Raw genomic sequence first — 25071 nt, forward strand, 5'->3', positions numbered from 1 at the left:
AGCGGGTATGCTAACTGAAATACAGCTTGTTGGGGGGATGCAAACCTCAGCAGGAGCTATCTTTAAATTAGAATAAGACACAAGGTGATAGCCTGCTCGCTAATTAGCACTTTACGCTCAAAATGGCTGCCAGAACGAGAGGACTGAGAAAGAGTGGGAAATGCTAAAAGTAGTTAACGAACTAGTTAACGAATGATAACACTAAAACTGTGTGGCCCGTAAGCTTCCCACCAATTCCCACCCTTCCCATAGCGCCAACTGGTGGCCACTTTGTGTAAGTCCACAGAATGAACAGCACAACCAGTTTAGAAGGCGCTAAACGTAGTAAAACTTCAGGCGACAGCTAGCTTGCTCAAGAGCATGCTACTGTAGCTTACAGTACACCGATACAGATTCTGTAGTTGTCTTTGTCAGTTTGGATTAGCAAGATTAGCATTTCTCACAAAATGGCTGGGAGTTGTAAAAAGCATGAAAATGATATCGATATGCCGCTAAGCTAACTGTAATGTAGCATTTAGGCAGTGATACCAGAAATAGCGTTACAATAAAAAGAGTAAGCTTCTTTAGCCTGGGACAACATTAAGCTCAAAGATGATTAGCCTTATACATAATGTCGGCCAACAGGAACTATGAGAAGAATGAGCAGGAAAAGATAAAGTTATTGACAGCGACACAGCTAATTAGCGATCTGACAGAAATCTAGCGATAAGCCCAGTAAGACTTCAGGTGATAGATCTCAGTGCCTGTGGAGTGGTCAGATTCTTCAGTCATGATTTGCAGGATTCACATTCCTCATACAAAATGGCCGCTAGTTGGCGCTTAAAGAGGAGTGAGAATCAAGTTTAAATTGTTGCTATCAGCCACTAGGCTAACAGCGATGTCGTAAGGAACTACACTTACACGACATGCTAGCTTAGCAGAGAGGACACTGCTACACCTGCAGAGTGGTTCGAGTTCAGCTCCGATTCCGGATTAGCATTCCTCATTTGAGACCAAATGCCCAGAGCTAATATCCTGCTACAGACAGAATATCAGTACAATTCGGAAAAACTAAACAAAGTATAAAAGTTGAACGTGAAGTTGAAAGCTGCCAAATATGATGTTTAAATATCAGAACTTATCTGAAATCAGCAGTAAGACCGAGCTCCCTCTGGAAAACAAAGAGTGGGGTTGGAGTGGGTTGTTTGGAAATGGCTGGAAGCAAGGTGTTATGGGACAACGGGGAGGAGGAAACGAGGGAACGAGGGAGTAGGAGACGACAGAATGGAGAAAGAGATGAGCGGATGAGTTGAAAGAAAAAAACAAGTGTGCATTTATTTGTTTGATGTTTTATTTTTTCCCTGGTCGATCTCCTTCAGTGGGTCAGCGCCGGGGGGGCAGAGGGGGCTGGGATAGTGGAGGCGAGTAGGAGGGGGGTCAAAGGTCATGGTTGTGTTGGTGTGTGTGTCTGTGTGTTGTTGTGTGTCAGTTGTTTATCAGCTGCTGTCAGGTGACGGCTCCCTCTCTCGATGCATGGCGGTGCTCTGTTTCATGCTATCCAGGTACTCCTGCTGAGAGACGGCCAGCACCGACGCCAGAATCTCATCATCCTCCCAGTCCGTCAAACCTGCAGCACAGACACACACACACACGCAGAGTTACAGACCGCACACACAACACACGCCAACTGTGACTGACCCCACATTGACTGGTTCACGACTTTGACTCCATTCAGCAGGAGCATCTACTGAAGATGGACGACGCGTCTCCACTTCCTGCCACTATCCAGATATGAAGCCAAACTATCTCAGATATCCACGCTGTGTCATTGGAGTGATCGTGGAGTGGAACCGCGGTGTCAAGGTCAGTCTCAGCTGTCAATGATGACGTCCAAGCCCGTTTTTAGGTTATCAAATAACCAATCAAAGGAGACCTATTATGCTTGTTTTGGAGGTTCATAATTTCAATTTTTGACTCTAGTTTGTCAAAATTTCAGAAAACACTTTAATCTGCAATTACACCGACAAGCAGTTTTGATGCGTTAGCAAAACGAAAAAAACGGAATGGCTTTTGGGTTTGAGTCGGGCTTGGATAGTTTTATACGCATTCTGACAGAAAACTGCGGCTCGAGGGACACACAACATGTGAGTCTCCATCTTTACAGACTAAACACAACCCCAGAGGCTTCAAAGTAAAACAAGGCCTCAGTCTCTGAGGCTGGAAGACTTGTGTGGATGCCAGGTGTAGCCACAGCAAAATGGAGTTTTAAAACTGAAACCTATGTCAGTGTGGATGGAGCCTGAAATTATAACAATAGAAAATCGGACACTTCAGACACTGCAGACATGAAGGAAAGGGAGAGATTATGTTCCAAGGAAAGTGAGTTCACTGAGCAGAGACGGGGCGAAGCAGCAACATCTTGGTGAGTTCAAATCTGTTCTGTTCTGTGATTAAAACTCTGCAGAGTTCACATCTGAGCTGTAAACATCCGATAACACTCTACTGACAACACTCAGACTGAGCGGGTGACCCCAGCTTATGTTTCACCTCGGATAACCCTGCACATGCACACACACACTCACACACACCACACCCTGCTCTGTTCGGCTGCTTCCTGTTGACTCGGGCGGAGGTTTGACAGTAAACAACAGAAATGACTGACAGGAGTTTCTCTCTTTAAGAGAATTATCTGTTCATTTCCGCTCAGAGCTCGGCCCTCACTCTCAAACAGCCTCCACTCACATGCACAGCTCCTCTGCTTCAAACTATCCTACACAAACAACAACCAATAGAACGCCAGGTATGACGCTGATCAAAGGACTCATTGCTGCCTCATTACAGGCGGATGAAATAAATGAGGTCAGTCGTCTGAAACAGACTGTTGTCAGTCGCTGTGGGTAGATGCAAGAGACATGATCCAATTCGTCCAATGGTATATAGGTCCAATGGTGTAAACAGGAAGTCGATTGTCTACTCCCCAGATGGTTGCTTAGTTAACAAGAATATGAAGGGGTTGTTTTTCTTTGAGCAAAGACAAGGTGGAATCTTAAAATGACAGTTAACGTGAGCTATGCTTTTTCAGGTCATGTGACTGATATGAACCAATCAGGAATAGTATGTTGGCATCTGCACTAATTATTTAGTCTCAGTTTCTGTTCGTCTGGACAAAACAAAACCCAAGAGTTTTCAAATGAGGCCAAGAGCATTTACAAAAGTCTCTGATTTAGAGACTGTAGTGTGCACGGAGCCTGAATGTGAGGAGGACTCGAGCCAGAGAAAATGTGCACGTGAGCAGGGAGTGCTTGGAACAGAGGCAGCTTTAACAAGACCTGAACGTGAAATGAAGAAATAATTCTCTCAAAATGAAAACAGGACGCTCATGAATAAAGACAGGAACTCCATGACACGACCTGCAGACCCGAGCAGAACACGCCGTCACAAGTTAATCCAGGTTTATTTTATAAAGCCCCGTGTCACAGATATTCCTCAGGAGGTTTTAAAACCGTCTCTCCTCCGACCATCGAGTCATACGAGGACAAACCTCACCAGGAGGAGCAGGAGAGGAGGGATCCTTCCCCCCGGACAGACGACAGGAAGAAGATTCTTTCCTGCAGCATGGTGGATTTACAGGGTGCACAGCTCCGGCCCTTCACAGGCTGTTTGAATGTGAGGGGCCGAACAGAGATAGAAATACAAGTTGCTTGTGTTGTGTCTTACCAAACGCTGTAGGCGACATCTCCTGCATTATGGCTCTGTACTCCAGATGATGACGACTCTGATTACTGGGACCTGCAGAGTACAGAGTAGGTTATTAGCACAGATAACCTGGGACAGTAGCACCTGGATGTTTCCGATTGGTCGTGCACATGACACATGATGTGCATGTGTGTGTGTTACCTGGGGCGCAGGGTGAGGGGGGTTTGCTCAGGATGAGTGCGGCTCCAGAGGGGGAGGGCGGCTTGTTATTGGTCGACGAGCTGGACGTGAGGTCGGAGTGGGAGGGGTCAGAGTCCCGTTGCCGCGGCGACCGGGCGCTCCAGTCGTCCAATCCGCTTGAAGCTGCTGCCGTGGCCGAGCTGCAGGTGGCGCTGGCCTTACGAGGCTGAAGAAGAAAAGACGTTCCCATCACTTGATATTTCCCCCCCCCAGTTCTTTGACGAAGCAAATCCTAGACTTCAAATATCCACTTGCTCGTCCGGAATGCGTCTCAGTCGACACAATCCCACATTGTTACGACAAAAGACAAAAACACAAGTGAGACGACAGAGGTCATTGAGGGACATTACACTTCATCACGTCAGACATGAAAACTGATCCACTCGCTCGTCGCCTCGGTGTGTGCATGTTGTCTCAGGTCAGCGACCAATCAGATTACAATTAGAAGACACGAGCGAAACATGTCACTTAAAAACGAATGGAGCCGTTCGCGTATTTTACACATTCATTTCCACATTAACACACACACACACACACAGTACCTGTCGGGCTTGTTTCTCCTGGTCCTGCAGCCACTGCAGGTACGACTCCCGGGCCACCTGCTCCTCGATGGCCTCGTTTGTAGCCTCCCAGTCCGTCGCCCTCTTCTTGTCCTCCAGCATCTGCTGCTCGATCCACGACTCCTCCGACGTTTTGATTGCCGATTTCATCAGAGACTGGTCTGCGTACTGAGGGGGCTGAATTTCAGTTAAAACATATATACTTAAACATATAATAGTTGAAACACACAGACACAAACAACAACTTAAAATATCAACTGCACAACTCCTAGACACTGGTTTAAGTTTTGGATCTACAGCTCCCATAATGCAGCTGAACTGACTGTGATCAGCGCCTGTTTGCGATGAACTTAGTGATGTACAGAAAGATTTCACTGGATCACTGTCATACTGAAGGAAGTCTAAAAACATCAACATTCTCTATGAGGTTCTGGAACCCCTGGTTGACAGTTGTAAACATGTATTACCCCTGGTTTGAAGGCGGGAAGTCCCAGTCCGACCCCGATCGTGGCCTTGTTGGGATTCACCACAGAGTTGTAGTGAATATTGCGGTGGTAGCTCACTCTGATGGGCTCGTCGTTGTTCTGGTGGATACCGTGGAACGTGTTGATTGGCTCTGTGGCAGAGAGGAGGAGGGTCAGCTGTGATTGGCTGAGGGGGCGACAGATATGCAGGTGGCTATTGGACAGTGGGACTCACCTGTGCTGTACTGATACACCTCCACCGGTCTGTTATACATCTCGGCCATGGCCTGCATCTCAATGTGGTTGCCGTGGCAGTTGTTTTTCCTCTTCCTGTTAATGTATGTGGTGAAATCCTCGGTCACGTAGCTCGAGAAATAGTCTGCGTTCTTCATCTAATGGAGAAAATCTACTTTTAACACAAACCTTTAACGCCCAAAGAAAAGTTTTAGACTGTAAATGAGCTCAGGAGCTGGAGAGTCACCAGAGGTCAGCGGGACTCACCAGGTAATCCATACAGTGTTTCCTGACCACTTCATGCATGTCCTGATCTCCATACACCTGATCGGCTGAGAGAGACAGAGTTCAGGTTAGATTCTTGATGGACCAATCAGGGCCCAGCGTGATCATCTCTGGTGTAAAACTACACATCATGTTGAATTGTGATTGGTCAGTTACGATAATGTCACTATTACGTGAAGCATAATGGTTTCTGTACATTGTGATTCAGGATAAACGACATAACTGCTCCCAAAAAATGAAGCTATATAAACTGGATCGCCCCCTGGTGGATGGCTGCAGGATAGATCATAAACCCTTCCTTCTCCATGTTAGCAGATGGAACATGGACCAAACCAAAACAATCAAAGAGCTGAGAGGTGCCCCTTGTTTATCTTCGAACAGAGCAGGCTCCCCTCTGTTACAAGTGTTTATGCTAAGCTAAACTAACCAGCCTTTACGTTTACATTACAACTAATGCTGTTGGAACAAGTTCAACAAACTTAGCAATGTGTAAAACTGTTCGTTTAACTGACAGCTACAGTTCACACACAGCGGTATGCAAATGATCATCACTTAGGTTCCATTTCCAGCAAGTCACGTGGTCTGTCACCACAGATTTCTCAGAACACCCCCCAACAACTTCCTTTTTCTCATCAGTCTCTCTGTGTGTGTGAAAAGTCAGTTGCGATGTTGTTGATGGAGATGAGGCTGAACACACACACACACACACACACACACACACACACACACACACACACACACACACACACACACACACACACACACACACACACACACACACACAGAGAGAGAGAGATGTGTTGGGAGATTCCCTCTGAGAGTTTCCGAATTACACACCTGCTGCTCTACTGTGTGTGTTCTTGTACAGATATCTTTGTGACCCACCTTTAATGGACTGTTGGGGGGGTTAGGACTTGTTTTTTTAAGGTTAGAATTAGGTTAAGGTTAGGGTAATGGTTAGGGTTAAGTTTGGCATTTAGTTGTGATTGTTAAGGTTAGGGTAAGGGGCTATGGAATGCATTGTCAATGAGTGTCCTCGCTAAGACAGAAGTACAAACGTGTGTGTGATAGACCTTTTCTGATGATGACACACAACCATATGAAACCTGGCTGCTGAGAAACTATCAGCAAAGATAGATTTCTACAGAAATAATAAACCACACACACAGGAAACCCCAGTGAGCGCTCGGATCGGTCAGCACGGACGTTATTCTAAGAAAGGTGGGGGAGGGGCCTAAAACGGGGGAACTGTCGCCATATGCTTTTTTTACTGTTTATGTAGATTATGTCATTCTACAGTCATTAGTTGCATACGACTTGATGCGGCACTGTGGACACAATGCATGCTGGTCCTAACACAATGCATGCTGGTTACAATCATCCAGTGATGCAAAGCGTCACCAGGGATTTTCTAAACATCTGTTTCATCTGCAATGGAAAAATCAAACGCTGCGAGATCGCCGATGTTCTCGTTTCACTGACGCTACGAGAAGTAAAAAATGTCCGACGTGACCTCAGAGTTTTTTTACTCCACCTCTTCAGCCGCAGTCAGACAAAATCCCTGTTCCTCATTAGTGGTATTCTCTGTTACTTAACCAAATGCAGTGCAGACAGTCTACTTCCTGTTTACACCACATGACTGTGACATGTGACATGTGTTTTTGATCATTTTAATTTTGGAAATTCTGAGAGTAAAAAAAGTTCAGTGATTCAACAGGTGAATCGAGGCCTGACTCCTCATCACATGACTCGAGTCAGTGATGATTAATGGTCACAGACTGTCACCTGATTGGCTGATGACCTCTGCGTTGATAACGAGTTAAATTGACTCAGAGTTGAAAGGTCAGTGACCTCTTCTGTTTAAAATTCTTCTTTAAAAGGAATTCAGATGCTCTGACAGGACAGGACGTCTGGACCTTTGACCTTTAGTGATGATTGAAAGATCAGACAGGTCCATGAACTTTTGGACGTGAAGACGGTGAAACAAGTGCAACTGGTTGCAAACAGAACATGTTTCACTTTCTCTCTCAGGTGGAAGACAAATGAAGAGATAGGAAGATGTCCAAAAACAAACAAACATCTATAACACACATTTGAATCAGTGCTGCTATTTTTTCCCTCAACGTGACAACACTGCATTTACAGCACAAATTAAAAGGAAAATAAAATAAGAGCGAGTGAGAGACACCGGTGAGAGATGGCGTGAGAGAAACGTAGAGTAACAACAAATAAAAAGGACAAAATGAATACAGACTTGAACGTGTGCTGGGCGGAGCCAGATTCCTCTGTCACAAAACAACAGCAACACAATCAATACTCACTTTATATTTAGTTTAGAATTGTACAGAAGTAATCATTTTGAAATCGAAGCAGATTTCTGGCATTTCCTGTTTTTTGGAAGTTCTGTGTTAGTAACACATATAGGCTGGAATATAGGCGGGTGGATCTTTCAGACACACACTGACACAGACACACACACACACAGAGCTGTAAAGATTGTTGTGAAAACATCTCACACATACCAAAACTTATTAAACGATGATCGACAGGTCGACCAGGTTTCACAAGAGGAATGTGACCTGACGACAACACACAGACACACACACAGACAGACACACACACACCTACTTGAAACAGAAAGTGGCAGCTACAGACAGTTTGAGACCTCAAACCCTAAACAACATTGTCCAACTGTGTGTGTGGGCACATGTGTGATGATTCCTGTGAAATACAACATGTAGCAGAGAAATGAGTCTGAAAGCAGAAGCGAAAAGAATCAACTGAGGGAAAATGAAAACTGAGCTGTTGGAATTTTTTCGTCTGCCCAAATCTCTCTCTCCGTCTCTCTCTCACTGTCCAGTAGTATAAACTGGATCAGTGGTGATGCAGCACTGAGTCTATCCTCACAAACATGTATGTTCTGTGTGTTAACGGGCGCTGTGTGATCTGAACAAACCTCCACAGAGTGAAACGTTAGAGCTGTTAAATTATCCATCAAAATTCTCTTCTTCATCACCCAAACTACAAATGAGAGATTTAAACCCTGAGACACTTTCTTTCCTACAGGATTTAAATCACCAGAAGACACAAGATGATTTGAGTCTCAGTCACATGACTCAAATAATCACTTCCTCTGAGCAAATAGACCATGATGCATCGCTCTAACGTTGAATGAAAGAAAATGTGAGACAGGAGTAAGGCAACTGCAACCTGTCGTAGAAATGTCAGACGACAAAACATTTAGACTGAAACTCAGGAACTGTTTGTTAAAAAACAAGATCCCAGGAACAACACACACAAATGCCAGTGTGATGACATAAACACAGCAACATAATAGCTGAAACACAACCTGGACTCTAATGAATGGACCTGTGTGTGTGTGTGTGTCACAGAAACCTTCTTTTAAAGTGACCCACATTTACCTTCAAACAACACACATACACACACACAGAAACACAGACAGACACACACAAGCACACACACACAGCAAGCGGAAAAATAGCTCTGCTCAAAGCTGTAATTAATCTTAATAATAATATTAATCCTACCACAGAGGAAACTAATGAAGTCACTTGCATAACTTCTTATTTTTAATGAATTTTTCTGATTATTTTCAGTTTTATGTGAATATATTAGACATGTTCAATGTGGTCTCATATGTTTGTGTGTATAAAAGTTTACATCCCAGTTACATCAAGAGGAAACAAAGCCGCTCAGTCCAACAGCTGAAAAAGTAGCCACGCACTGACACCTTCTGGTGACCAGACGAACTTCAGACACACCTGACCCTGAAACCAGGTGTGTGTGTGTGTGTGTGTCACTCACCCACGGCTCTGAACAGACACGCTCCGTCCTCCTTCATCTTCTTGATGACAAAGCCTTTCTTCTCCCTCAGAGCTTTTTCAAACCAGTGCTCCTGCTGAACACACACACACACGGGTCAGCTGTATGCTGGACCTAGACAGCCAAAGACGTCATCACCCAGAGTTCGTGAAACATTTACGATGATGTGAGACAAAGGAAGAAGCTGTTCACATTAATAAAAAGCTGGAGGCAGAACAATTTAATTGGATTTGTTAAAACAATTAATCGGGACTCGTTCGCACCTTGGTTGGTTTAGAACTTCACACTTTTGAGTTAAGTCTGAACCTAAATATCAGGTTTGAAAGGCTCCCTGGATCCAACCGGGTCCGGATCAAACCGAACCATGGTTCTGTTCGCAGAGTGAAAACACTTTATTGGAAATTCTGACTTTTTGTTCAATCACAGGAAGTAGAGACAGGATTAAGGGACGGTCATGTGATGCATTTGAACGAGTCTGGAGTACTGGAGTACTGCGCCTGAAGGTGCTGATGCTGGTAGTAATACCATAATGATGTAACCAGTGCAACCAAATGAAGCACTTCATTCATTTCCTCCATTCAAACAGAAAGACTACCACCCCCCCAAATGGCCACACTCCCAGATCAGATGCCCTCTGCAAACCAATCAGAGTCAAGTGCAGGTAGACTCCGCCCACGCAGGTGATTAGGACAGGACGTACGTATGTCAGACAAAACGCTTTAGTCTGTAAATTACAATGTGAAACCAGAACTAACAGATCAGATGAAACAGTGGCGAAAAAAACACAAAGCTTCATTCAGATTTTCAGACTGGATCAGACCAGGTGTGAACGTAAGAGCACGTGTTTCACACCTCTGGATCGTCACCACGTTGGACGTGGACATGTTCAGCCTGGGGGGTGCGTTCACTGTCAGCTCTGTTTACAAATCATCCATTTCATTAATGAAGTGAAAAGGGCTTTAATCGTTCCTCAAGGTGACGTCTTGTTCTATAATGCTCAGTTTTCTATGAGTCTCAAACTAACAATTGATCTTAGTATCAATCACTGTGACAATTATTTGATTGATCGACCATTTATTTTTTAAATGCTTGTTTGGATTCTTAGCCAGATTCCAAAACCTGAAACCAACACGATTGGTCAATCATCAAAATAGTTTGTTGAGGTTGTTGTCCATGTGGAGCGGGTTTTGATTTGAAATAACTAGAGAAACAAAGAGTTTGTTTTTGTTTGTTTCTTTTAGTTAGCAACATTACCACAAAACTCTGTGTCAGGGTAGAATCCATCAAATTGTGATGCACATCTGTTCAGGGAGAGGATCCAGGGATTTTCTATCTCTGTCTTTAATTGTGTTTGCAACTTTTTGGTTGATATCTCAAGAAAATAATTAATTTTCAATGATGAATCAGACATATACAGTGAACTGATATTAATGTGTAATTTGCTGCATCTTGATTGAATTAATCTGGATCCGCACCAAAAGTTAATTAGCTGTTCCCAGAGGTAATAATACAACAATATGAAATGTCTGTCTCTGGTCCACAGGTCAAAGGTTACGTCATAATTCTTTTAAATATTAGATGGATTGATAGAGAGCTTGAGATGAACAGTGAACCTCAAGTTTAGTTCAATAATCAGAGAAACTGATAGAATGATCTGTGTGTGTTGCTGCTTTGGTTTGAGATGAACACACTTGACAGAAAACTGGATCTTACATGAACATGACTTCTGTTGGTATCACATGAAATCGAAAACTAATTATTAATGCATACAAACACCAGTGTGAACACCTGAGAGTCCGCATGGTCAAAGGTCAAAGGTCAGCCGTGTTTACATCCAACGTGTCTGGGGTCAGAGCATCAATACTGTTGCTATGGTGACCTGCAGGTTAATGTGAGGTGTTGTGTTGACTTTTTATTTAACATCTGAACACACAAAACACATTTCACAGCTTAAACCCACTGAGTGTGTGTGTGTGTGTGTGTGTGTGTGTGTGTGTGTGTCTGTCACCTGATCCCAGTCTGTGTGAAGCTCTGGATCACACCTGTGTAGCCACATTAGCATTAGCATCTCTAGCTTCCTGTTGTTATCTTAGCAGACGTTAGCTTCCTACCTGCTCCACGGTAGCCGGGTCCATAGACTGCAGCCGGGCGGCGTTCTCGTACTCGTCTTCGCTGTTGTTCCCGGCTCCTTCCTCCGTGTCCTGGCTGGACCCTCCCGGTCCAGCTACACCGGGCTGGCCCCCGCCGGCCAGAGCCGCCACCACCCCGCCGGAGCAGGTGCCAGCCTGCCGCCGTCTTTTGCTCAGTCCGGGCCCGGAGCAGCAGCTGCCGATGCCTCCGCCGCATCCGACGACGCTACCCGATACGACAAGCTCACCACGGGACCCGGCCCCCATCCCAACGCCGCTGTCCCGGACGTCTCCCGGCCCCACGGGGGACACGGAGCCAACGGGCGGCGGAGAGGCCTGCTGCGGACGGGAGCTAGCTTCGATGCTCCGCCTGTCGTCCCTGGCGGAGGGTGGAGCGGGCTGGTAGGACCACGGCGGAGGCGAAGCCCTCGGCCGCGCACCGGTCCGCCCGGCGTGCGTGTGCTGGTGCGGGTCGGAGACGCTGCGACGGTCACTGTCATCGGCGTGGTCCGATACCCCGACCCCGGAGCTGGGCTTCTTCTTGGGGAGAATCGTCATGGTGGTGAATGTGTGAGGGAGGCAGGGAGGGGGTCAGAGGGTGACGAGTCCTCCCTTTCTGGATCAAATGTCGGGGTGTGTTCGCCCTCCAGCCCGGTCCAGACGCGCTATTCACCGAGATAAGACTCTTAACGAACCCAATCTGGACCCAGAGGCGGCGGCGCGGCTCCTTTTCGACGGTTTCTGAACAAAAACAAAACGCGTCTCCTTCTTCCCGTCTCCGGTCGGCCAGTCAACAACATCAACAGTCTGACGCAGCCTCACGTCACTTCCTGGTGGAGACGGCAGTGATGACGTCAGCACGTTGACGTCTCATTCGATTTTTGGGACGTTCACGAATTTACGTCGTAATTATGTGTGCAGTAATGAATTGCACATATATTATTGTTAATCTTAATACATGTCTCTATGAAGGCTTTCAGACCGGAACTTCTGGCTGTATGTCATCAATACAAAATATATATGTGCGTTTGGCATTTCATCCCGCTGAATCCCGCAGTTTTGTCGCATATGCACGAAAATATATCAAAACGTGCGGCTCGATCAGTAATGGTGTGATCTGTCTATTGTAAGACTTTCGCCAAATGGTTTGCTGGTAAATTGAGAAATTGAATGGGAGTCAATCTGAGCGTTCATCAAAGGAACGAGTGATCAAAGGAATCTTTGATGTGTTAAAAATCAATTTTCTTGATACTTTTGTGGTATAATTTGATATCAAATTAATTAATTTAGTTTTCACCAAATATTTCGTAATATTTTGTTCAGTGAAACAGTATCTTTATTGTTATCATGTTATATTAATTTCTTTTTAATTCTTTCATTCATTCTTTAAACATTGTGAGACATATTATGTTATTTTTCAGGACATTGTTTTAATAAATCAAAATATATCCAATCTTATCAACTATGAATATCTTTATTCAAAAAGCCCTGTATATTTTTTTTCTGTTTATTTTTATCTAAAAGAAAATCATTGTCGTACCTGTTATCTGTTAATAGTGTCTTTATTGATTCTGTTTGTTTGTTATTCCCTGGATTTTGTCTCTCAGTCCCCACACGTCTTCCTATTCAGACTGTTAATAAAGATGGACAACATGACAACTGCTCCATAGAAAAGCCAAATCATGTTGATTGTCACCTGGGGGCTTGATGCAGTATAACTCATAAACCCTTCCTCCTCCATGTTACCAGATGGGACGTGGACCAAACTACAAAAAGACGGTACAGACTGTTGGTTTCTGTCGTTTCAGGTAGTTCTTATCTGGTTTTAATTAGTTATTTGATTAGATAAAAAACGAACTGCTTAACAGCTGAGACTGACTCGTGATTGGTCGAGGGCTTGTATGGGACTTCAACTCCACGGCCCCACCCCACAATCAAATCGGCACAGGCTCTGACGCCAAACAATGTTGTCACCACGAGATGGCAGCATTTGTATCCAAGATATTTCGGCTTCATTTCTGGACAGTGGGAGGAAGTGGATACATGTTGTCCCACTTTATAATTAATTAATTATTAATTAAGATATGTTTATTCATGCCAAAAGATCAATCCAGGTTCGTCTTTGGTTGTCTCTCCATGGAGTCGAACCAGAGACGAACCAGAGACCTTCTCTGCCCATAGTCCAAGTTCCTGCCACTAGACCACTAGACCACCGACTACATACCTATATACAGTCATTATCATTCATTGGTTGTCCTTATATACAGGGAATAATGTTGACAATTATACGTTTGCATATTATCATATACAGTTATATTTTTCCTACATGAGCCAATAATCACAAACCAGGTTTGGAGTGACAAAGTGTTTATTTATATCATCTCTCCCCCCCCCCCCCCCCCCCAACACACACACACACGCGCGTACACTCATGCGCTCTCAGACATACACACACACACACACATACTCACAGGCTTAGTTACAGTTGGTGCTCAGTGTTGAGTATTAATAATAATAATAATAATAATATATTAAGCAATATTTGTCTTCAAATATAGAGCAAAACACTTTATACAAAATACCCTGCATTTTACTGTTAATTTTATCTAAACATGAGGATCAACACCAGAGGGCGCCACCACTCTGTTCTCACACCAAACTGAACTTCCGAGTGATGATCGGAGGTGATGAGAGGCTCACAAACATCACATAAGCTTGGACCCCACAGAAAAGAAACTAAAGTTTGTTTGATCGTTACAGTTTCTGATTCACAGCTTTAAGGCTGATAAGGCTCATATTTTGAAATCATCGTCAATTCATCTTCACATCATTCTCAAAAATGTTCACCATGTTAGTTTCACTGAGTCCAAACTCAAAATTTCAAATATCTCCTTTTATCTGATGATCAGTCTGTAGAGATTCAGTTCAGTGTGAGAGAAAACAGTAAAACTGAAAGACAGTGAATCAAAGACACTTCTTTAAAACAACATATCATCTTGTTCGTATATGTACAGAATATATTTCTGAAATGCCCGGAGTTTCCTTTGGGTGTTTGTTCCTGAAGACTTTTGGTTGACAGACAGCTGAGGGAATATTTGGCTAAAAGTCTGAAAAACAAACCTGCAAACTGTGTGTAAATGTCAAAGTGTTGATTTAGAGTCAAAATGACATGTTAGATGAGTTCAGGGACGTCTGTCACCCAGTTTAACTACATCCAGATAAACAGGCCTTTGTGTTTCAACCAGTCATAGAACTCACCAACAAAAAACATGTTGTCCACATTAGTTAATCGGACAATCACTTTTCAAATAATTAAATTAGTTGTTCAATGAATACAACGACAGAAAACATGAAGAGATTCTGTTAGTGTGACAGAAAACATAAATGACCTTAAAGGTTCAATGCGTCAGTTTTCTATTCCTGACGGTGTTGTGTCCTCTGAGAATCAGACGGGCCGGGGGCTAGCTGCTAGCACGCTAACTTCAGTAGAAGCAAAAAAGTTATAGAAGTTTATATAAAGGAAACAAAAAATGGTTTAAAGTTAAATTAAAATCAGCAGATTACATAAATTAGATCAGCTTGTCTTCTTTGGTGGCGTCAGAGTGTCGCTGTGACACATCAGTTTGCAGGTTGAGACTCAGACGAGGTTTGTGTATAAACAGTTTACATATGAGTGCAAAGGCATGCAGCACCACCAGGTCCCGCAGCGAAGGACTCAGTGTGGCAGGGTAAAAAACAGTCAGAGGTCAAAACTCTGCGTCCGTGAACAAAGGTCACTGTTGGTGTCCATGCACAGGAAGTTCAAATCTCCACCATGACGCTCACCGTGTATTGGATAGAAAATATAATAGTGATAACAAATAATGTTCATGCTGCGCTGATCTGCGTTAAAGGTCCCGTGTTCAGACCAAAGGCTGTAAATAAAGATGGACGACATGACGGCTCCAAAAAGTGAAGACCAAGCATCTTGATCGTCCCCCTGGTGGCTGGCTGCAGTATTGGTCATAATCCTATACGTTAGCAGAAGGGACATGAAGCAAACTAAAAAATTACAAATTAAATAAACGTTTGTCAAAGATGGCTTCTGTTATTTCAGGTGGTTCTCCTCACACTGATGTTTGTTCGAAGTGTTTCTGATCAGTTTGGTTTTATTTAGTGTTTGATGATCAGGCTGAGACGTCTTGATTGACAGCTGACACTTAAGATTTGGTCGAGCACGTGTATTGACTGGACCTCGATACCAAGGCTCCAGCCCATGATCAGTACAGCTCAGACTCTGACTCCAAATTACATCATCAACACAAGATGGCACGTTTGTATCTGAGATCATTTTGGCATCATTTCTGGATAGTGGAAGGAAGTGGAGGCTTGTCATCCATCTTAATTTACAATCAAAGTTTCAGAAGGCAGATGCCTGTTGAAGATCGGTGGCACCTGGACGTTTGAACACTCCGGCCTCTCATCCTCAGATATAATCAATAAACAAATTTACCTTTTTTTTAATTTGTGAATTTTCTGTTTTCTGAAAAACGAAAGATTTGAAAATGGGACCTTTTATTGCAGCTCGCGGGCGCCTGTGCTACGTTCACGTTCATCAGATGAACTACATTACAATAATCAGATTTTTGTCTTTACAGTAGAGCTACTGTCAGTGTGCTTCACTGAGGAGGGAATGAAGGGGGAGGAAAAGAGAAAGAGAGGAAGGAGATGAAAACATCTGGACTCAACAGTTTACCAGTAGAGTCCTGGTTGCAACCAGCAGAAGGACCAGTTATAGGCCCCCGACCCCCAGTTTGAGAAACCTTATGTGAACGTTGCTGTCCATCTGTCCTGGTAACATTATACCCTGCTGTTTGTCTGTCAGGCTCTTCTTTGAGTCACATGACCTCTCTTTACTTTAATCCACCAACTTTGTCTTCTTTTCTCCCTCGTCCCTCCATGACCCCCCCCCCCCCCCCCCCCTTGTCATTATATGTCTGTCATTCTGTGGATTAAACCCCTCCCTCAGCTACCACATGTATGTCTTCGTCGTGTCGATCTGACTCCCCCCTGCCTCCTCCTCCCTCTCTACTGACCCCCTCTCCTCTTCCTCCTTGTCTTCCTTGTCCTTCTCGGCCTCGCTCTCCCACAGCGTGATGAGTGGTGGGTACAGCTCGTTCAGGGGGATGGACGTTGCGTGCTGTATGTACTTCTTCAGCGAGTGGCCGCAGGACTTGTGCTGCTGCACCCGGCGTCCCATGTAGACCATCAGCAGGGCCATGATGGACAGAGCGAACATCGAGCCCATGACGGCCGCCAGCGCCACACTGCTGCGCCGCGAGACCACCAGCTCCACAGAGAAACCTGCCTCCTTAGTGGTGATGTTTAAACAGGAGGTGTGGACAGGAGAGGAGGAGGAGGAGATGGGAGTAGGGGAGGAGCTGAGGGAAGAGGAGGGGGAGTTTAGGGACAGAGGAGAGGAGGAGACGGTAAGGCAGACATGGTACTCTGTGGCAGGAAGGAGGTGGGTCAGGTTGTACTCCTGAACGTCCACTGGGACCTGGAGACACAAAGAGTAAAGTTAGAGAAAAGTGTTCTTTTAGTGCTCTTCTTTTAGCTCCATGTTTCAGCGAGCATCAGAGACAGAGGGTGGACGCTCTCACCTTGGCGGTGTAGCTGATCTGAGGGTTGTCAATGTGCACAGTGGCGCTGGTCCACCGAGGCAGAGGGAGGGGGGCGTCCTGCTGGTTCTGACCCTGAGACGAGGATCCTCCACTTGGATACAACCTCCACTCCAACACCACCGACTGAGCGTGAACCACCTGCAGGAAAAAGAAAACAGGTGAATCTGCATCCTTCAAATGTCAGATATGAGTCAGTAGCACATAGCAACAATAGAAAATACTTTATATCACATAATCTTTCAAAACTACTACTTAATAAAAAATAAACAATAAAAGATAGAAAGATGAACCTTTGCCAGAACCACAAGGGAAGCTGCAGACGAGTTCCCCAGCCACGGCTGCTCTCTGCTGGGATCACCATCCTGCCGGGTCCCCCCGCTGGACCACCAGCCCCCAAACCCCTGAGAGTCCACAAACACCGAGACGCTCTTTGTGTCTGCTCCCTCCACATTCCACGCCACACAGGTGTACACACCTGAGAGAGAAGGTAAGACTGGTAAGCTCTTTTAGTTAAACTCTGGACTTTAGCTCCCCCTGCAGGCTGAACGTGAACCTGACCGACCTGCGTCTGATAGCTCGGCGTGTTCGATCACCAACGCTCCTGGGTCTGTCATGCGATGCTTCTTCTTTTTCTTCATCTTCTTTCCACTAAGGCCTCGGCCCTCCTGGGATATGATTGGTGCAGCCACTGCCTCCGAGCTCACCTGAACAGGTAAAGGGGAGGGGTTAAGTTTTCACCTGTGTGTGGGATTGTTTTTCGGGAGAATTATTTAAAAATGACTGAACCAATCAGCGTCAGACTCTGTGAGACGTCCCTCTATTTTCAAAGCGTCTGAAGTTTCCCAAACAATTTCCTACGTAGCCTTAACAAGGGTCACACACACACACACTCACAAATCCTCGTGACCCCACCCACCTTGTCTCCAGTGGGTGTGACCCAATAGAACTGTGGGGCGGGATCAGCGTCCGCCCAGCACTCCAGAGTGATTGGCTGCCCAGCGCTGACGTTCATGCTTGGTGGGAAGGAGTGAGGAGAGATGTGTGGCAGGCAGCTGTTGGCCCCACCCCCGCCCCAACCGGCCGCCACCACCTCCTGTAGCTCCCGACCAATCAAGTGAGCTGGGGACGAGCACACGGTGATGGACGACTCCAGCAGCTTGAGATGTGATTGGTTGCCAAGATGAGGCCCCCAGGAGGAGAGACAGTCGCATCGCAGGGGATTAGAGTGAAGAGACACCTCCTCCAGGGATGGGAGGAAGGAGAGGAGGTCTCCAGAGAGGAGGCTGAGCTGGTTACTGTGGAGGAGGAGAGTCCGGAGGGCCGGGAGATCACTGAGGACGAGAGGAGACAGGGAAAGAAGACAGAAAGGACAAGAGGTAAAGAGGAGGACCAAAAGGAGGAAGATGCAAAGAAAACATAATTGTTCATGTGTGAAATTCTTGAGGAAACATAACAGTAAAAAATTTAAATTGGGGAAAAGAACATTGAGGGTGTTCACCTGAAGGCCTGCGGGTCGATGTATGACAGTCGTGGGCTTTTGCACAGCTCCAGTTTGGCCATTTCTGGAAGATTCTGAAAAGCTCCTCGCTCCACCAGCAGCAGCTCCTCCATGTTGTTCAGACTAAAGACAAACACAATCATAATGGTCAACTGGTGTCACAGACGAGGACACGAGTGGCCCCATCTAATGATGACGGACGTGACTGTCAATCCACCATAACATGAGGTTGGAGTGATCATTACATCACTCGGGACGTTCCTACTTTTTGCAGTTGTGTTCTCAGACTGACCTGAGCTCCTCCAGGTGCTGGATGTTCTGGAAATCTCCCTGCTGGATTCGGCTGATCGGGTTCCTGTTCAGGTCCAGGAACTTCAAGTTAGGGAGCATGCTCAGAGCATCCCGGGGAACAGACCTGTCAAGAAAACAATCGTTCATCAAGATCACTGAGAACAGTGAGAGAACCTCACAAACAGAATCAAACTCACACACACCTGAGCTTGTTGTCGTAGAAGGACAGACTCTCCAGGTAGTCAAGACCCAGGAAGGCGGCAGAGGGGACGGAAGCCAGTCCCATCCCAGCCAGGACCAAGCTATGGAGCCGGGACAGAGGAAGGAAATTCTTCTCCTCCAGACCCAAGATGGGGTTCTCCCCAATCATCAGGATCTCCAGAGATGGCAGGGACTCAAACCAACGACTGTCAATGGCCACCAGGCGATTGGAGTTCAGGTGAAGCCTGCAGTAATGAGCAGAGGCAGAAAAGTGATCCAGATCGAGTTGAGACCCGATGATGGTCAATACACAACAGAGACTGAAATAAAAAGAACAGATGCCCTTTTCGAGCCTTTCAGTTCAAGATACAAATGAAGAGAAGGAACCCAAAGGCTGCAGGAGGTTCTACTGTCTTTTAGAAGGGTTTGGTTCTAGTGATTATTGAAGAGGTTTCTTTTGAGCAGTTTTTGTGATCACCATTTTGATTCCAGTGGTCCTTCACGTAAATCTAGGGGTCACTGTTCTGTTGGTCTGGTGGTTGTCTAGAAGTCCTCTGGATGGCTTAATGGTCCTTTGGGTGATCTAGTTTTCTAGTTGGTAGTTTAGATAGTGTAGTCCTAGTAGGTCCTAGTGGACAGTTGTGATGATCATAGGGGGTTTTGGGTGAACATTCTAGAGACTTCAATCCTACCTGTAGTTAGTCCTTTTGGTCACCAAGGAAACTGAATAGGACTTTCAAATTGGTTCTGCAGTTTATTTAAGAGGTTTCTATTGTCTCTGATTTGTTACTAAGGCTCTTGTCTTAGTAACAAAGAAGAAGAAGAGGAGGAGGTTACCTCAGCAGGTTTGTGAGGCCGGCGAAGGCTTTGGGTCCGATGGAGGTGATGTGGTTGTGGTTGATGTAGAGCTCCTCCAGACTGGACAAGTTCCTCAGACTGAAGTCCACCAACTCTTCTATATGGTTTTCCTCCAGGTACAAAGTCACCAGTCGACCCAGAGTACAGAGACCCATTGAGCTCACCTGGACAGAGTGGAACCACTTTAGTATTTGTGTGTGTGTGTGTGTGTGTGTGTGTGTGTGTGTGTGTGTGTGTGTGTGTGTGTGCGTGTGTGTTTGTGTGCGTAAATGACCTGTGTGAAGTGGTTCTGTGACAGGTCGAGCTCTGTCAGGTTGGTCAGACTCTGAAGTTCAGAAGTGATGGACGAGATGTTGTTACTCTGCAGCAGCAGCACCTGAAACACATCAACACGACATTAACACAACATCAACACAACATCAACACAATAATATAAAAAATTATATCCACATTTGACTTTGACTAAGTTAGTTCTGTATCGCTTTAGGGATATAGATGTGACTGTTACCTGTGTGATGTCACAGTTACATGTGTGATGTCACAGTTACATGTGTGATGTCACTGTTACCTGTGTGATGTCACAGTTACATGTGTGATGTCACAGTTACCTGCGTATCAGATGACATGTTGGCTGGTACTCTCTGCAGGTGGAGCTCATTACAGTCGACCGTCCTGGCCTGGTGATACACAGACTGTGGTGTGTACCAGGGCCGTGTCTCACACACACACTGCAGCGGGCACAACACAGCGCCCCCTAAAGGACACAACACAAACAACACCTCTATTTAAAAAGAAATGATTTGAAACCCATCTTCAGACGCCAGTCATCCCGCGTCCTGCTCTCTTTAAAACATACTACTGTTATTTACCTTCACTGGTCCCGCCCAGTTCAGCACACAGTGATGATGTCACGAGGCTGACAAGGAGCATGGAGCGGACTGCAGGTCCCATGATGCACTGGGCTGGAGGAAGAGCTGGCTAAATGATAACAACAACTTCCTCCAGATGGTCAGCAGGAGTCGAGTCTCATCTACAACTGGACAGAAACAAAAGACTTAAATAATAAATAAAACTGTTTGTGTGTGTGTGTTCAGAAATCAACAAGGGATTTGCAGTCGGCTGAAGAGAGAGCGAGGGAGGGAGAGAGAGGGAGAGAGAGAGAGAGACAGAGCGCGATCGAGCAGCATTTGATTTCATTATATTTGTCACTGAGGTGCACACACACACACAGAGTAGTTGTTGTTGTTGTTGTTGGGGACTTCCACACACACTGAGTAGGACAGGAAACCGGGACACTTTGCCTCTGGTGCCATGGCAACCAGCCAGGAAGTGACACAGGAGGACAAAGTGATGGGAGCGACCTCAACTGCTCTGTGATTGGTCCACTCACGGTGTCCCAAATAAACACTGATATTCACAGTGAACTGATTCAGCTGTGAGATATAAAAATACTGGAAAGTAACTAAGTATATTTACTTCCATTTCATGCTACTTTATACTATATTCTTTTAGGTAATTTGTAGAAAGGTTACGATGTGTTTTTATTCTCTACTCTTGTACTGAGAGCTGGATTTTATTTGATGCTCCTGTTTGCTCCAGCAGGCGTGTCCATATTTACAGACTGAACATGAAAGCAGCGTGGCGAGGCCGGGCGTTCAGACCTCTGGACCTCCTCCTTCTTGTAAACGACAGACTGAGGGAGGGTCTGTCTCTCTGCTCCAACATCTGAACACATCTCCTCCCCCTCAGCTGCTGCTGAACAGATGGAATATTGATGAGGAGGTATTAATAATTTAACGAGCTGCGGGCACCTCGTTAAGTGTCCTGCTGCAGTGGATGTGATTGGAGGAGAGCAGGAGACGCTAGTTAATTACCTCGGAGCGGTCACACATGTACTTGTACTTCTATCTTGGTGAGGAAACTTATTGACTAAAGATGTTCCTTGTACCTCACTGTCACATTAACCATCATAACAACATATCATATAGCTAATGCTAATGCGAACACTGACCCAAACCTGACTCTAACCAGTTCCAGTGATCCTTTTAGACCCGGACTAGAAGTTACACCAGGGCTAGCTGTTAGCTTGCTGACTTTAGAAGAAGCAAAGACGTTGGTTTCAGCTCTGGAGAATAAAGGAAGAGTTGTTTTCTGATGAATCAGCTGATATCCAGGCTTTAGCAAACAATAGCTATGTAGCAATAGTAAAATGTACTAATATGGCTAAATTAAAAACAGTTACTTGATTGACACCAGCTTTAGCAAGATCATGAGTTAGCATCCCCTAATGCTAAGATCAGTCATGTGAGAGTGAAGGTTAATGATCGATTTAGAAGTTGGTGAATTGAAATCATCCGTTTACGATTTCCTGTTGTCACTCTAGGCTGCAGATTCTGACGTCATCGCTAAACACCAACGACAAAAAACGACAAACGTCAGCTACGTTTCTTCAAAGAGCATCGGACGAGCTAAGAGCTAACTGTCTGCTGAAACTGAATGACTGCAACTTCACAGGAGTGAGACGCAATAAAGTGTAAAAACAGTTTCCTGCAGTATAACAGTGATGTTAACCTTTGACCCCCCCTAAGACATAAAACGTTATTAATGCATCATTGTTGTTTAATTCTGTCATATTAAGAGGTGGTGGTCTTGTGGCAGAAACTTGGACTATGGGCAGAGAAGGTCTCTGGTTCGACTCCACGGAGAGACAACAAAAGACGAACCTGGATTGATCCGTCCAAAAATCCAAGAGTCTCCCTACCCTGTCTAGTGCCCCTGAGCAAGGCACCTTACTCCCCCAACATCTGCTCCCCGAGCGCCGTACATGGTCGCTCACTGCTCTGTGTCCTGCACCAGATGGGTCAAAAGCAGAGGATAAATTCCCCTACCTGCATGATTGTACCTTTGCATGTCTGTGCATGTGTTCTGGACAATAAATGCATCTTAATCTTAATCTTAATCTTAATATTTAGTGTGTAGATCTTTGAGTTAACTCCAAAAACAAGTGTGGTGAGGTCAGGCTGCGTCCATCAGGAAATAGTTCCAGCAGGTTTTATATTAGTGAACTTCACAGCTGAAGGAGGAGGGTGTCTTTCCATCTGATTACAGGCTTTATGCTAAGCTAAGCTAACCACGTCCTACCAGCTCCAAGATGTGGAGCTGCTCCTTTTAATGTGTTGAATATTATTATAATATTGAAGTTCATTGTTTGGTTTTATTTTTATTATTAATTTCTCTGTTGGAGAGGAGACTGTGTCACAGTGTGTTTTATAATCTATAACCAATGATCTATAATCTATAATCCAGTAACAAGTTTAGGTGTCACCGTGATTTAGCCCCGTGTCATTTAAAGCATCATCTTCAAACAAACACACACACACACACACACACGCACAGATGCAAACACACACACACACACACACACACATTCAAAAACACACGCACACACACACTATGGGACCGTGCGTGTTGTCATCATCCATGTTAAATGGCTCTGACAAATTATCTTGTATTAAGTCAACGAGTCTCCTTCATCATCATCACTCGGTCCCGATGAAGAACAGACGCCCATGTTCTCACCTTGTCACTGCTCCGAGCCGAGCCGAGCCGAGCCGAGGCAAAGCGGGTGCACCGTGGGCGGAATCCGACAGAGATGACCTGGGTCCGGGTAAGGATCGGGACGCTCTCGGGCTGGTGGTGGTTCGGTTGAACCGGATCAGAACAGGACCGGGTCCTTCTCATCCCTCTCTCTCGTGTCCTCTGTCAGGTCCGCAGCAGCCAATGGCATTTATAGGCCACTGGGTGAAGGACCAATCACAGCTCGGATGCTGCACAGAGGCGATGATGTGAGGGGGGGGGGGGGGGGGTAACATGACGTAATGCTCCAGATTCTCCAGATGAGTCTCTTCTTCTTCTCATGTTGTTTTTCTCAGTTACTGAAGTAACCTATTAGAGGAAGTACTCTGAAGTACAAAATACAAAATACCATATCAGACATTTGACTGAGGAAGAAATGTTATTTATTAATTAACAGATTTAGGTTTCAGAAGAGCATTGTCACTGATTGATAATATTGTGTTTAATTGATATTAATGTGAAAAGTTATCGATCAGATAAATGTAATGAAGTAAAAGTACAATATTGATAAGTAGAGTAGAACAACATCATGGTCAGTGATCTCACAGCGATCCAGTAAATCACATGAGTCACAGTTACTGTACGAGACCTTCACTGACTCATCTTGTTTTACCACACACTGTAAATAAACATGGACGACATGACAGCACCCAAAAACGAAGGCAAATCGACTCCATCGCCCCCTGGAGGCTGGCTTCAGTATAGATCATATATTGGCTTCATTTCTGGATGGAAGAAGGAAGTTTATCTTCATTTAATTATGATCGTATTTAGATGCGTTCTATGATTATTTTCTGTAGCTACAGAGCTAATGTAAGCTCTATTAATCCTTCAAATATAACATTTGTGTAAAAACAGATTATATGAACATGCCTCAGGTCTCAGTCTGATTAAAGTGTGTGTGGAGGTGAACATAACGTGTTTTGTCAGACTGAGGTTGGGTGTCCTGTAGGATACACAGATAACACACACACACACACACGTCTTCTGCAGGAGTCATTTAAAGTTTATTCACACAAAATAAAATCTGGCAGTTTCAGTTGTTGTTGTTCAGAAAATTCACTCTGACTATTACGTAACACATTTTAATGTCCAGGGATTAGTCTTAGCCTTTCAAATGTTATCTACAGTACATTTATAGATAATCACTTAGAATATACATCATGTTAACAATGCGTGTGCGTGTGTGTATGTGTGTGTGTGTTTCCCAGTGTGAACTCCTGCTGAGTGAAAACAATCCTGCTGCCTCTGAAATCCAGCTTAGTCTGGATTAACACTGAAGTAAACATTAATTCCCATCAGACAGTGTGTGTGTGTGTTTGTGATGAGGTGAGGGGGGAGGAGGAGTACATGAACACTGACATCACAAGCCCAATATAAAAATATATATAACGTGTTTCATTGTCAGGATATATCATTTATCCAGCATCCCTGAACACACTAGGTGAACAACATAAATCAAAAATCCATATTTTTATGAGAGTCACTTCGATG

General features: G+C 44.9%; 2 protein-coding genes across 4 annotated transcripts; both read right to left on the bottom strand.

Annotated features, from left to right (window-relative positions):
• Positions 1-1312: 1312 nt before the first annotated feature.
• otud5a (OTU deubiquitinase 5a) lies at positions 1313-12229 on the bottom strand. Of its 3 annotated transcripts, none has more exons than XM_062391635.1 (9): positions 11413-12229; positions 9284-9374; positions 5441-5505; positions 5175-5331; positions 4943-5091; positions 4458-4652; positions 3877-4081; positions 3697-3768; positions 1313-1606 (listed from the first exon to the last, which is right to left on the bottom strand). In XM_062391635.1, exons 1-9 carry the CDS (start codon positions 11986-11988, stop codon positions 1476-1478), a joined length of 1641 nt encoding a protein of 546 aa, XP_062247619.1. In that variant the 5' UTR covers positions 11989-12229; the 3' UTR covers positions 1313-1475. The 3 variants fall into 3 exon arrangements, with proteins under 3 accessions (XP_062247619.1, XP_062247620.1, XP_062247618.1); XM_062391636.1 differs by having other exon boundaries at positions 4458-4643; positions 9284-9377; XM_062391634.1 differs by having other exon boundaries at positions 9284-9377.
• Positions 12230-16438: 4209 nt separating this feature from the next.
• Positions 16439-23652, bottom strand: si:ch211-180f4.1 (uncharacterized protein LOC100144405 homolog). Its single transcript, XM_062391464.1, has 13 exons — positions 23521-23652; positions 20811-20977; positions 20550-20695; positions 20216-20317; positions 19921-20105; positions 19086-19328; positions 18884-19006; positions 18592-18714; positions 18010-18424; positions 17656-17797; positions 17384-17568; positions 17073-17231; positions 16439-16969 (listed from the first exon to the last, which is right to left on the bottom strand). The coding sequence occupies exons 2-13, from the start codon at positions 20890-20892 to the stop codon at positions 16439-16441; spliced, it is 2436 nt and encodes an 811-aa protein (XP_062247448.1). The 5' UTR covers positions 20893-20977; positions 23521-23652.
• Between the last annotated feature and the right edge of the window lie 1419 nt (positions 23653-25071).

Source organism: Platichthys flesus, chromosome 7 (genome assembly GCF_949316205.1).
Source record: "Platichthys flesus chromosome 7, fPlaFle2.1, whole genome shotgun sequence".
Taxonomy (NCBI): domain Eukaryota; kingdom Metazoa; phylum Chordata; class Actinopteri; order Pleuronectiformes; family Pleuronectidae; genus Platichthys; species Platichthys flesus.